The sequence below is a fragment of the Callithrix jacchus genome, chromosome 19 (genome assembly GCF_049354715.1).
Source record: "Callithrix jacchus isolate 240 chromosome 19, calJac240_pri, whole genome shotgun sequence".
Classification (NCBI taxonomy): domain Eukaryota; kingdom Metazoa; phylum Chordata; class Mammalia; order Primates; family Cebidae; genus Callithrix; species Callithrix jacchus.
This window is the reverse complement of record NC_133520.1, coordinates 32129027-32141713: the sequence shown is the minus strand read 5'-3', so window position 1 is coordinate 32141713 and position 12687 is coordinate 32129027. Positions and strand designations below refer to the sequence as shown.

At 49.6% G+C, this 12687-nt stretch overlaps 1 protein-coding gene across 43 annotated transcripts in view; it reads right to left on the bottom strand.

The window, feature by feature from the left end:
* NFASC (neurofascin) overlaps positions 1 to 3952 on the bottom strand; it is a 206451-nt gene extending 202499 nt beyond the window's left edge. For all 43 annotated transcript variants that reach the window (XM_035280869.3, XM_078356980.1, XM_008985521.5 and 40 more), the window contains exon 1: positions 3840 to 3952. Coding sequence is in view for 31 of the 43 variants with exons in the window: in XM_008985521.5 (XP_008983769.2) it covers positions 3840 to 3946 (107 nt within the window). In the remaining 12 variants the exon portion in view is untranslated. The remainder of the gene's footprint in view (positions 1 to 3839) is intronic.
* Positions 3953 to 12687: the final 8735 nt, after the last annotated feature.

Below are 12687 nucleotides of genomic sequence, written 5' to 3'. Positions count from 1 at the left end.
AACCTCAGTTATAGCAGTTCTTGTGCCGAGTTTTAATTTGGTTTCATTTCTGTGTCTCCAAATTCAAAGGCTCAGGACACATGAATGAAATGAACAAAACTGGGCGTGTGGGGAAAAGAGGGGCTACTCAGAAAGACGAAACCAAGAGTTTCTCTCCTTAGTTCAGCTATGGATATTTGTGGGAACTTGTGGTCAAGTACATAGCTTCTAACCACCTCTTCTGCGCACCAACAATGACTCCCACCTGACTCTGACCTCCCCATAACCCCAAACCCTTTCACACACAGCAGGGCTCACAGTATTTTTCCCTGCCTTGCTTCTGAGCACGATCCTGTGCGTCTTCCCTACACACGGGTAGCTCCCAGAGGCTCTTGCCTCTGACTCACTGACATTCTAAGCGTATCCAGCCACAGTTTACCCCTAAAGAGCTTAGAAGATGGGATTGGGAGAGGTAAGCAGCCTCGACCTCATCGCAAAGCTCCCTATGGGTATTCCCCTACCAGGTTGTAGCTGCATCTAGCTGGGTTCAGCTGCACACAGAACATCCCCTCTAGCCCTTCAAGCTAGGGACATGACAGGACCTTGAACCTCACCTCACCCCCTACCCTTTTCCTGGCAGTCAACTTCAGAGTCATCCCTGAGCTACCATTCTGGGTAGCAACAATCAAGCCCTCTTCATAGCTGTGTAGGACAGGGTGCCGATACCACCAGAATTAAAGATCCAGCTGCGCAACACCCCTCTCCGGATGTTCTCGCTCAAGCTTATCTGTGTTATTTGTCTGATCACCTGTCTTCCTCCTCCATTACCTGGGAGCTTGGAGAGATTGGACCCTGGCCTGCTTTTCATCGCTATGATCTCGGCACCTAGCAGAGCAGCACACTATAGGGCTTATTGGATCTTTGTTAAATGAGAGTGAATATGGAACTGACCTTACGTTCGTCTCACTTCTCTCCTCCCCACCCCAAACATCACCCCAGCCAATCAGACTGAAAACTGAATATCTCTGCTTCTTCTCTGATTTCCTAAGAATTTCTTTTTTCTGAAGACAAAGGGATGATTCTCACGCCCCAACTCCTGCATAGTCTTGAAGATCTCAGGGTGCCTCTGGCCTCCAAAAAAGCCTGAGAGAGAAGAGTGGAGCCAGAGGTAGGAAACAAGTTGCAACAGAGTGATCAGAGCCTTGGCATCCTGTCCCTCACTCACTGCAGAAATCAGACCCTCCTCTGGCCCACCCCCCTCAGAAATGTAAAGCCAGAACCCCACCCCCAGCTCTTAGCCACCTCCTCAATGTGTGCCTGAAAGAACCAGCCCTTGTAAGTGCAGCCAGTTCAGCCCACAGGGGGCTGGCTAGGCACGATTGGAAGGTCTTGCTCCAGCTCTCTGGGGAGCTGGCTCCTCCCTCCGTGTGCCTTGGTTTATTTCTCTGTAGTCTTTGTGATGCCAAACAAGGGGGTGAGGGGTGAGATGCATTGCACAAAACTGGGAAATACGTACATTGTTATCAGAATCCCCCACTTAACCTGAGCTCCAATCAAGCATTTCAACATCAGAACCTTAATCCAATCAGCTCTCACCAATGGCCGCAAGTGATGCTTCCTCCTTGTACCCGGAAAAGCTGGCAGCCCTGAGGCACTGATGCCAGGGGAAGCTTCCAGCCCCACCCCCACTCACGCTGGAGAGGGGATGGAGAAGGGTGACAAAGCAAGGGGCAGCCATTTCCCCCCAACTGCACACCCCTTGCCGGGCACTGCCTAAGCCCCATTCAGAGTTTACTGCACAGGAGCTGACAGAGTCCAACCATTTGGATTCCTAAAGTGAGAGAGCCTTGCAGAGAACGGACAGGGTCTGTCTGCAATTTGTCCTTAACGCCTCAATTTAAACCTCTGGGTTTTGTCTGAGGCCCCAAGACAGGAATCAGGCTGCCATTCTGTTTCACAGTGGCAACCACATTTCTGGGGTAAGTGGGAGTGAGTCTCTGTCCTTATTGGCATCATTCTCTCTCTCTCTGTCTCTCCACACACATCACACAACACACACACACACACACACACACACACACAAAACACACCTTCAGTTGAATCCAGAGACAAAGTGCCACCAAAGTGCCAGCTCAATCAAGACAAAAGGTGAAATGCATTAGCTGCGTAGCAGGCCTCTCATCTCCTTCAACTCTTCCTGCAATACAATTCCATCACATGCGATCCTTCCCATACCAGAAGGATAGACCTCTGCTTGCCTTCCTCTCGCTGCTCCCACTCCACAGCTGGTATGGTCCCTATCCCCAGAGGCTTCCACTCTTGCACACACATTTTCCCTGGGCTTCTCCTATTGCTTTAAGTCCTGTGGGCTCCCAGCTTGTCGTAGGCTCCACACAAACAATTAAACTCCTGTCCAACCAGGTCCCAAAGCCCTGTGGCCTGTCCTTGCCTTGCTGGAGATTTGATTGAGGCCCAGCAAGGATCAGCACATTTCCAAGGGTAGATGAGACACACTAGGCAGGCCTTCATGCTAGGGACACAGGCAGGCAGAAAAGAGGTATTGTCGTTCTCTCCCCCTCACTGAAGGAGGAGATATCTCTACTCAAAACACACACACACACACACACACACACACACACTACGCCAAAATGCCAAGGATGGAGTCAGGAGCAGAACCTGGCTCAGGATAGGCTGGGGACTGCCACGGGGACCAGATTCTAGGTGATTCAGCACTCTGCCCACTCTCAGCCTAGCTGATGGACCACGCTCATGACAGCTCCAGATGCCAAAGTGCTGACTTGGAGGCTGAAGGAGAATCTTTTCTAAAATCCAAAATTCTCCAGCCCCCCAGCAGAGCTCCTTATCCAGGCCTTTAATCAGGGCTCAGGCCAAGCCCCAGGAGGAGCCCGCTCAGTCAATCCCCTGGACCCTACCCCTTTCCCATCCTAGTTTCCCAATGCCAGCACCCCCACCCGGCTCCATCTAGGAAACAAACCTGAACAGCTAGAGAAGCGGGGTGACTGCAAGGCTGGAGAGGAATATAAGAGAGAGGCCTACTAACCCCAGCATTCTTCTTCCCCAAGCCACAAATAGGATTAAACATGAAGAAAGGGGTTATATTCCACAATCGAGATCCCCACGCAGGAAAGGAGGGGCCAGGGGCCAGGGAGGGAGGGCTGGGTACAGGCTGTGTGGCTCCACACAGCACCAGAAAGGGCAGCAGGGAAGGTGACGGGTGGCAGGCCAGCTAACAGCCAAGGAGGAGAAGGCGGGGTTCCTGAGAGGGGCTGTGATGCGGGAGGACACCAAGAGGCAGCTGGGAAGAGGCTGGGACAGGGGGAGCACGGGGGATCTGGGGGAGGACAGAAACTGAGGGAGCGAATGGAGAGACAGGCCACGAACTGGCAGGGGCATGAGAGGGAAGAGAATAGGGGAGGGCAAGAAGGGGCTGAGGTGTACGGTAGGAAAAACAGGAGGCATGGGGTCATCCAAAGTGGGGTGTCGAGGTAAACAGAAGTACAAGGGCAGTCAGGGCTCACGGATGAGGCGAGGACAGAGAGGAAAGGGAAAGGGTTGAGGATGTCGGAAGGGGGAGGGGACGCGGCCAACGAGCTAGAAAGGGTGCTGGGCTGGGCAGGGGGCTGGGAGCTGGACGGGGATGGGGTGGGTGTACGGATGGAATCGGATGGATCCGGGGCAGGTGACAGTGTGGAGAGGGGAAGGGATGGGCAGGTGGACGGAGGGGGAAGGGTACAGGTCAGGGGATGGAGACAGAGAGAGGAGGGCGGGAACAAGAGGTGTCGCTAGGTGGGTTTCCATGACTCTCCACCCCCATCTCCCCGGTGTTCGCGCTCGCCTACCTCCAAGGGCTCGGGCTACGGGCCTGGGCGCTGTCCGAGCCGCCCGCTGCCGGCGCCGCCACTTCCCCCGCGTCCCCTGCAGCGCCTCTCGCAGCCAGCCGCCGCATTAGGGCAGAGACCAGCCCGTGCGCGTCCCCGGGCGGCCGGCGCGCCCCCGACACATTGCGTGCGCGCCCCCGCGCCCCTCCCTCCGCGCGCCGAGCGGCCGCAAAGCGGGGACCGGGACAGAGGCGGAGGGAAGGATGCTCCGGCGCCGCCGCGCCCAGCGCGCTGGGGAGCGGTGGGCAGAGCCGAGGCCGGGAAAAAAAAAAAAAATCCTCCTTTCTCTTTTCACCTGAGGCCTCTTTGCGGGCTCTCCTTGAGAGTGTAACAAGTAGTTCCTCCGTTTCCGTTCGCTGAGCAGCTACTACGTGCAAAGCACACAGGAGGAAGTACGCTGAAGACCCAGCGTGCCTGCCCCTCCACCATAGACTGTGACTTTAGGGAGCAGGAAGTAGTCGGACACCTGGTGTTCTGAGGGCCTTGCGCAGAGACTAGTTTGTGGCAAACTCTCCAGTAACGTTTGTTGATTGGCAAGTCGTTGGACTCTGAATCCGGGATGTGAGAGAGGTTGTAACTACTATTGACAGTGGGGGGGGGGGTGCTTTCTTTTAACAATGAGAGATTTCCTCTGCCCTAAGGGGACTCAGGCCTCAGTCTTGTCTGGGGAACTATCTGACATGATAGCAAGACATTTCTCTGTGGACCTCAGTTTCCACAACTGAACCATGAGAAGTTGATTGGGTGGTCGCCTAAGGTCTCTTCTAGCTCTGACATGGCTCAGAGTCATCACTTGAAACAGTGGAAAGATCCCAGTTAGGGAATCAGAATCTGAGTCTTGGAAGAGCACTTGGAATCTCCTAGTTCAGCTCCTCATCCAAAACTACAGTCCCCTGCAGCACCCCTCTGTGGCCCCATTCAAGGGCTAGTTGGGTTCCCTTCTCTGTGCTCATAGCTCCTATCCTGGCACCACTGTCTTTTATCCTAGATGAGAAAACCAAGGTATCTGCCCAGGTAATAATTCAAAGCCCAGCTGCATCTGACAGTGCCTAGTTAAAACTACTTTGCTATTTTAAGATGGGCCCTAAAATTTTTAGATTTCACCAATAGTAGAATCTTTTAATGTGGTCAAGTTGAAGGATCACAGGATTTGTCAAGAAAGTCCTGGCTTACCAGCAGGGTGAACTTGGGTAGTTCACTTAACCTCTTTATGTCTTCTTTTACCCATCTGTAAAATGGGGATAGAGTGAGCATCAATGAGATAAGGCACTGAACCAAAATGGTCTTTACAAATGTTAATTATTGTCTGGCCTTCCCTTCCCTTTCTTCATTATTTTTAAACAGCAAATAAACGAAGGCCTAGAGAGATGGAAGCTCCACAGGAGTTTCGTGGTTGAAACTGAATTGGGACTCAAGTTTCATGACCTTAGTATAAAGAAATTAAGTCTGGGCCTGAGGGGAGCCTGGAGACCTCCAGAGGCCCTGAGGGTGAAGGTGTTTCCTTGGCCTGGGTGTCCCAGAGCTGCAGGCAAGTCCTGATCGAGGGAGGGGCACCCCCTGCTGGTGATGGACTCTAGGGGCTAAGAGGAGCCCTAGGCACTTTGCAAGCTGTTCTGCTATTGCGTCAGGAACAGACTCGCTCAAGACCGAGGGCAGAAACTGGTTGCTTTTCTTTCTTCTTTCCTGACATTTATCTGGCCTTCCTGCTTCTTTTTATTTCCTGGGTTTGCACTTCTAGTTCTGGCTGAAACCCTTAGAGGCATGGACTTTCAAGCCAGTTCCTCCACCGAACCCAGACCCGAAACCCCACTCACTGTGTCCCCTGTCCTTGTGAATGGCAAGTCACAGGATTTTCACATTCCTTGGTGTCTCATTCTTCCCAGTGAAATTCCATAAGCCGTGCTTCATCCTAGGCTCAGACCAAGAGAAAGCCCTTGGCATGTGTCTCAGGCACTTGAAGGCATCCTCTTGCACACTGGTCCCCAGGAAATGCGGGGAAACGGGCAGATTCATGCTTATTGGTGGAGGTTAAACTTGGTATGGCCTTTTTGAGAGAGCAATACTACAGTACCATCAAGACTTTAAATATACCCTTGACCCATCAATGCACCTCTAAGAATCCAGCCTGCAGAATCACTGGCCCAAGCCACAAAGATATGTGTGAACAAGGACATGCAGTGCAGCTCATCAAGAGGGCGATGATTAAACCCATTATAATAATCCATGCAATAGCGCAGTTTTAAAAATGGTAAACACACATATTTGTTTTTTAAAAAGCAAGTTGATGATGACACGTAGGGAAGAAAGGTATTATCCTTTTCTGGGGGAAAAGGGAAAGCAAATTGGGAGACAGGGTGGGAAGAAGAGGAGAGAGGGAAGGATGCCCTGGGCTAGATTAGAAGATGAGTGTCGAGGCCCTTAAGCATACTAGGAGGGAAGTAATGTTTGTTGAAGACTTTCACATTCTAGGCCCTTCATATATATTATGTCACTTAACCCTCAGAAACCCCACTGAGATGGGGATCATTGGCCCCAGTCTATTGATGAGAAAATAGATGCCCAGTGAGCTTAATAAGGGTACAGCATCACACAGACAGGTGTGGTACAGGGTTAGCTTTGCCCCAAGAGAGATCTGACTTTTGCCCTTGGCTCCTGGGAGGTCATCTCTAAGTCCTTGGATTATCTCGCCTGATAAGTGTGCCTTTATCTACCTGGGGGTCTTGGGCCACACCAGGTAGTCGACAGATAGTGGTGTCTTTGGGCATGTATCAGCTCAGCCTCCCAGAAGGACAGGAAACTAAAGTCAACCACTTGGATGGCCAGGCATGACTACGTAACTGAGACCCAATAAAATCTCTGGACACTAAGGATTGGAATAAATTCCCTGACTAGCAATATTTTGCACGTAGTGTCTACATTGTTCCTGGGAGACTTTAGTGCTGTCCGCAGCTTCATCGAGAGAGAACAAACTGCGATCTCTGCACATGAAATTCTCCAGACTCTGCTTGACCTGTCTCTTCTCTTGGCTAATTCTCATCTGTATCCTTTTATGTAGTAAACCATCATTATGAGCCTATCAGCTTTCAGTGAGCCATGATCAAACTTGCAATCGGTCAGAAGTAAGGATGGTCTCGGGTACTGCTTCCTAACTCTGCAGATGGCAGTGGTGGAATTGGGAGTGGACAAAGATCTTAGCGCCTCCAGGGTGTGCCCCCTCCCACTGAACCACACTCCCTTATGCCAACCCATTGTGTGAGAAGTGCGAAAGGACAGACACTCTGCCACTGTCACAGAAGGGCTGGGCTCCCGGCTCAACCCCACCCTTAAGCCTGGAACTGCGGCCCTAAGTGGATATAGCTGACTCATTTTCCACCCAAATGTTGCCTTTTTGGCCTGCCCCGCCCCTATCCTGTGCCCATAAAAGGTTTCAGCTGACAGAGCAACACAAGCGGCTGAGTGGCAAGGATACAAGTGGCTGAGTGGTGAGCAGAGCAGCAGCTGAACATCAGAGACTATGGGCAGACATGACCAGCTTCAGATGGTGTGGCTTCAGAGAGGGGCCCAGCTGGAGACAGCCAGGCTTCAGAGGAAGATCACCTTCCCATCCCCTTTCCAGCCTCTCTTTCTGCTGAGAGCCACTCACTGCTCAATAAAGTCTTCCACATTTATCACCTTTCAAACAGTTCATGTGACCTGATTCTTCATGGACGCTGGACAAGAACCTGGGTGCCAAGGGGGCAGGGGCTGCTACCCTGAGCCTCCACTGAGCTGGCTGGCACTTGGCCACCTCTGGACAGCAGAGCTGAAACAGCATTGGTCGTAACACGCTTGGATGTGGCTGCAGGGCCCACACAGAGCTTGTTCCCACCAGAGAGGAGTGACCGGCCAGCTTTAGCATTCTTTCGCTCTGGTTCCTGCACTCACTCACTCGCATGCTCCCTTCCACAAGGAGTAGCCATTGGCAGGCTGAGTGAAATAAGCCAGTTCCTGCCCACAAAGGGGGTCAAGAGAACAATCCTGTATCACCATGACGGGGAAGAACAAGAGCAGAGTGATAGTCATGCTGAGCTCTAGCAAGGCAGGTGGATGAGGATGCAGAGAAGCAAGCAGAGTAGCATGTTCAGAAGGAATGTAGAGGCGCAAATTTTAGAAAGTTCCAGGAGTGTAGGCCCTCCACAATGTAGGAGGGCAGGAAGGCAGGTGCAGTGAAAGCCAGTGGGAAAAGCCACTAGGAAGGTCAAAATTGCCCCACAGGTTCCCAAGCCACTAGATTCTTTGATCTCTTCTCTCATTTCTCCCTCAGCATATTCTACTCTCTTCCTAGGCCAAGAGGGAAGGTTGCATCTCAGTTTTTACGCAGCATTAAGGGAAGGAGGGAGGGAGCCAGGAGCGGGGCTCTGGTCCTTTTCCCATTTAGCCAACGCACATTTAGCCAAAGCAGTGGCAGGTGTGTAAACCCCATGCTGTCTGCAGGCCCCGTATCACCCCCAACACCTGGCACATTCTTAGGTGCCTAGAATTTTCTTTCCCACATGCTGGGGAGTACCCAAAGGAAAGGAAGCTCTCAGTCCAGCTCCAAGCTGGAGAGCATCTTTCCATCTGCTTTCTTACTTCCCGCTTTGAAATTTAAAAATACAAATCTCCTTGGGAGTTGCCTCTTGCCCGCCACTACTGAGGGCCAGCCACAGAGCTGAGCTTGTGAGGTCATTTGGAAATGTGCCTACGTTAGAGCTTTTAGCTTCCAGATGTGGGGACCTCCCCAAGGTTCACAAAATTAGTATCCCACTGTATGTAAGTGAGATTCCATTCCTGGTTGAGATTGGCAGTGAATGGGGAAGTTAGGGAGGAGGAGAGAGAGGCTTTGGAACAGCCATTAACTAGCCATGACTCTAGGCCTGGGTATCAGACCTGTCCCTTCACTAAGAGTGAGGCAAAGCATGGAACTGCCCTACCGCCTGCTTTTATACAGAGAACATTTCCACCTTTAATGACTACCTTTAAAGTTCACCTGTATAAATATATTAGAAAAAGTAGGATTTTGGGAGTCTTTCTCTGCCTTGATGAAAGGGCTTAGTCTATCTTCTCATTGCTATAAAGAAATACCTGAGACTGGGGAATTTACAAAGAAAAGAGGTTTAACTGGCTCATGGTTCTGCAGGTGGTACAAGAAGCATGGCAGCATCAGCTTCTGGGAAGGTCTCAGGGAGGTTTTACTCATAGCAGAAGGCAAAGCAGGGGCAGGCATCTTCACATGTCTGGAGCAGGAGGAAGAGAGGTGAAGGGGAGGTGCCACATACTTTTATTTGTTTGGTTTTTTGTTCTTTGAGATGGAGTTTCACTCTTGTTGTCCAGGCTGGAGTGCAATGGTACGATCTTGGCTCACCACAACCTCCACCTCCTGGGAGGTTCAAGCGATTCTCCTGCCTCAGCCTCCCAAGTAGCTGGGATTACAGGCATGCGCCACCACACCCGGCTAATTTTGTATTTTTAGTAGAGACAGTGTTTCTCCATGTTGGTCAAGCTGATCTTGAACTCCCGACCCCAGGTGATCCTCCTGCATCAGTCTCCCAAAATGCTGGGATTACAGGTATGAGCCACCACACCTGGTCGGTGCCACATACTTTTAAACAACCAGATCTCACTATCGTGATGACGGCACCAAGGGGAGGCTAATGTTAAATCTTGAGAAACCACCCTCATGATCCACTCACCTCCCACCAGGCCCCACCACCAACACTGAGGATTACGATTTGACATGAGATTTGGGTAGCAACACAGATCTAAACCATATCAGGCCTATACCTGTTTGTTAACACGAGTAGTCAACGAAGCTATTTCTCTCTTACCTCCAGTGAGCCAAGCAGCAAGAAAACCCCAACTGCAAACTCTCTCTAAATATGTGAAGCCTCGGTTTTCTGGAGAACTTTGAGGACTCATCTTGTAGATGGGTGGCTTCATAATCCTGTCCCTAGACAGGGAAATATGGTTCCTCCCCAGCTGGGAATCCTGGAATTTAGAAAACCTTTATCAAAAGAGCTTTTCATTTTGCAGCTGTCTTGCAAACATATTTGCGCGAATAGTCTTGAGATTGATTGTGGCCTGCTAACCCCAAATGTATTCATATCATCTTAATCAAATGGTTAGGACATATTAAAAGCCTGGTGTGGTGGTGCATGCCTACAGTCCCAGCTACTTGAGAGGGTGAGGCGAGAGGGTTGCTTGAGCCCAGGGATTGGGGGCTTCATTGTGCAATGACCATTCCTGTGAATAGCTACTGCATGCCAGCCTGGGCAACACAGTGAGACATTCTGGTCCCTAAAAGAGAACAAAACCCAAAACAAAATATATGAAAACAATCGCTCCTCCTTTTTGTTTTTAAAAGCTCCTACTCACTTTACCTTTGTGATGTACTCCTTTCTGAAGACCCAGCTTAAACATCTCTCGTGTGAAAACAAAACAAAACAAAAAACTCTCACTCAGCCAGACCCAGCCTCTGATCTGTGCAGCAGTGCACTCCGTAAGGGCTTCCCTCATAGCACGTAGGGCACTGGAAGTTTCCTAGAACAGGGACCATCTTCCTCTGGGGGTATCTATAGGGCCCAGCACCATACACTGCTCATAGCTGAAGCTGTGGATGAGTGAATGTATGAGTAAAAGCAGAGCTGCTATGAATATAGACATTGCTATCCAATGACAGTAGCCACAGGGAGAGGCCACAAATGACTATTTAAATTTAAATTTAAATTAACTAAAATTAAAAATTCAACTCTTCAGTCACACTAACCACATTATAAGTGTATAAGAGCCACATGTACTTAGCGGCCATTGAATGACACAGGTTGAAGAACATGGCAGAAAATTCTATTGAACAGCACTGGACTACATTATGATGGGCCCCACCTGGACTTACAAAGTGTGCGACCTGCACAACTGTTCAGAGTGGGCCTCTATGAATGTAGTACCTCCCTGTGTGCGGCGCTGTGCTTGCTGCTAATCAAAGAGTTACAGACATTTGTAGTCTAAGACAGGCATGAGAACATCTGAAAACACATTGTAAAGAATGGCCTCTCAATGAGTAAATACAGGCCTAATGAAGTAACAGGCTGTGGTTAGGTATCAGCAAACAGATAATGAACAGACCTAAGAAGGGAAATACAGAGAGGTTTGGCTGTCCTCATAGCCTAAAGACTGGTGTCTGTTTCCCTTCTTATATTTGAAGTGGGAATTACTTGGCTAAAATTATTTCCTGGAGAAATAAACATTTTAGACAGAAATAACCAAGCTGGATGCTGAAATATAGCCAAAGAAAATATTTGTCTTCACGTAGCAACCACAGAAGGTCTCCACCACAGCGACCACTGGTCAGATTCATGATGGCCTTTCTGTTGTTTCCAATAAACCATGGAGATGTCCTATTCGTTGCAACATTTCAGCATCTAAATTGTCTTTCTGACATTGCCTCTTGCATATAGTAAATGTATGAAGATGCTTTGTCACATTAAGTGTCTCAGTTTTCTCTCTTTAAGCTGTCACCTACCAGAAGTACCTCAGTTTTCTATCAGGAAAATGTGGTCCCTGTACCTTGAGGGTCTTTTTCACTTCCTACAGGCTATTATTGTATTATTTCATTCTGCCAAGGAGCTGTAAGTCCAAATGGTTAAGGATGCCTCCTTCTGCACTGGGCCAGACCCACCTGGCTGGGGAAAAGGAAAAGAGACTTCACCATGACTTTGTAGCAAGTCAGGGGTACTGTGCTCCAGACTCTAGATCCCAGGCCCCAGACTCCTGTCCTGCCCCTGCCTCCACCCCCAACACAATTTCTGCTGGCTGTCAGGATCAGCCAGAGTAGGGCATGGAGCCAGGAGGTCGCAGCTGAGAACCCAGCCTGTGGGCCTGGACACCCCCAATTAGTTTATCTTATTAATGCCAATTTATTAGCACAGAACCCCTGGGAAGTGGGCAAGAGGAGTTGTTTGTTTAAAATAAGCTTTTATATTTCAGGTCTGCAAGCTGTGCACCTGAGCTCATGGGGAGAGGCCAGGTCCCAAGGTGGGTGGCCTTCCTGCCTCCCACCACCTCTGGGTAGACCTGGGAGAGTGGATGTGACAGTGGCAGATGGGATGGTGTCTGCTTCTAAATACAGGATTTGTCACAGTTTCACATGTAATTTGCAGGCTTCCTTTTAAGGATCCTCTAAGACTTCATTAGCAACAAAGAATTTCTCTGTTAAGCTTTATAAATAACATAGCCTTCATAATTAAATCTTGTTTCTTCTCAGGCCTCCAAATAGACTCACTCCTTCAGTTCTTAGGTGTTAGGAGCTGGAGTAAATGATATTTTCCTTATGCTTCCTTAGGCACTTTCTGACTTGTAATAAGTCCTCATCATTCACCCCCTCATTGAAGCTGAGACTGAAATAAATGGTGCCACATCCTTTCAGACACAAGAGAACATTTTAAACAAATTGATCAGTAGTCATCATTTAAGGAAAATATTAAAGGTACCTGAGACATTTTCATGGACCATAATTTCCCTCTGTTTCATACAAACCAAGTGCTCTGACCAGGTGACTCCTACCTGCAAAGGTGTTGGAGTAAGAAAAGAAACCCCTTTTCTTACTGAGACTCGTCTTAAAAAAACTCCAAGAGCAAACAGAAGCTGCTCATCTATCCTTGCCCAGGAAGAACCTCCCCATGGATAAGCATTCAGCTGTTGCGTGTGTTGGTGCATATTGGGGGAGAATGAGTCCATCTGAATCAGTGATGCCCTGGTAAATACTTAACAACTGGTTCACTGGAAAGAAAAACAG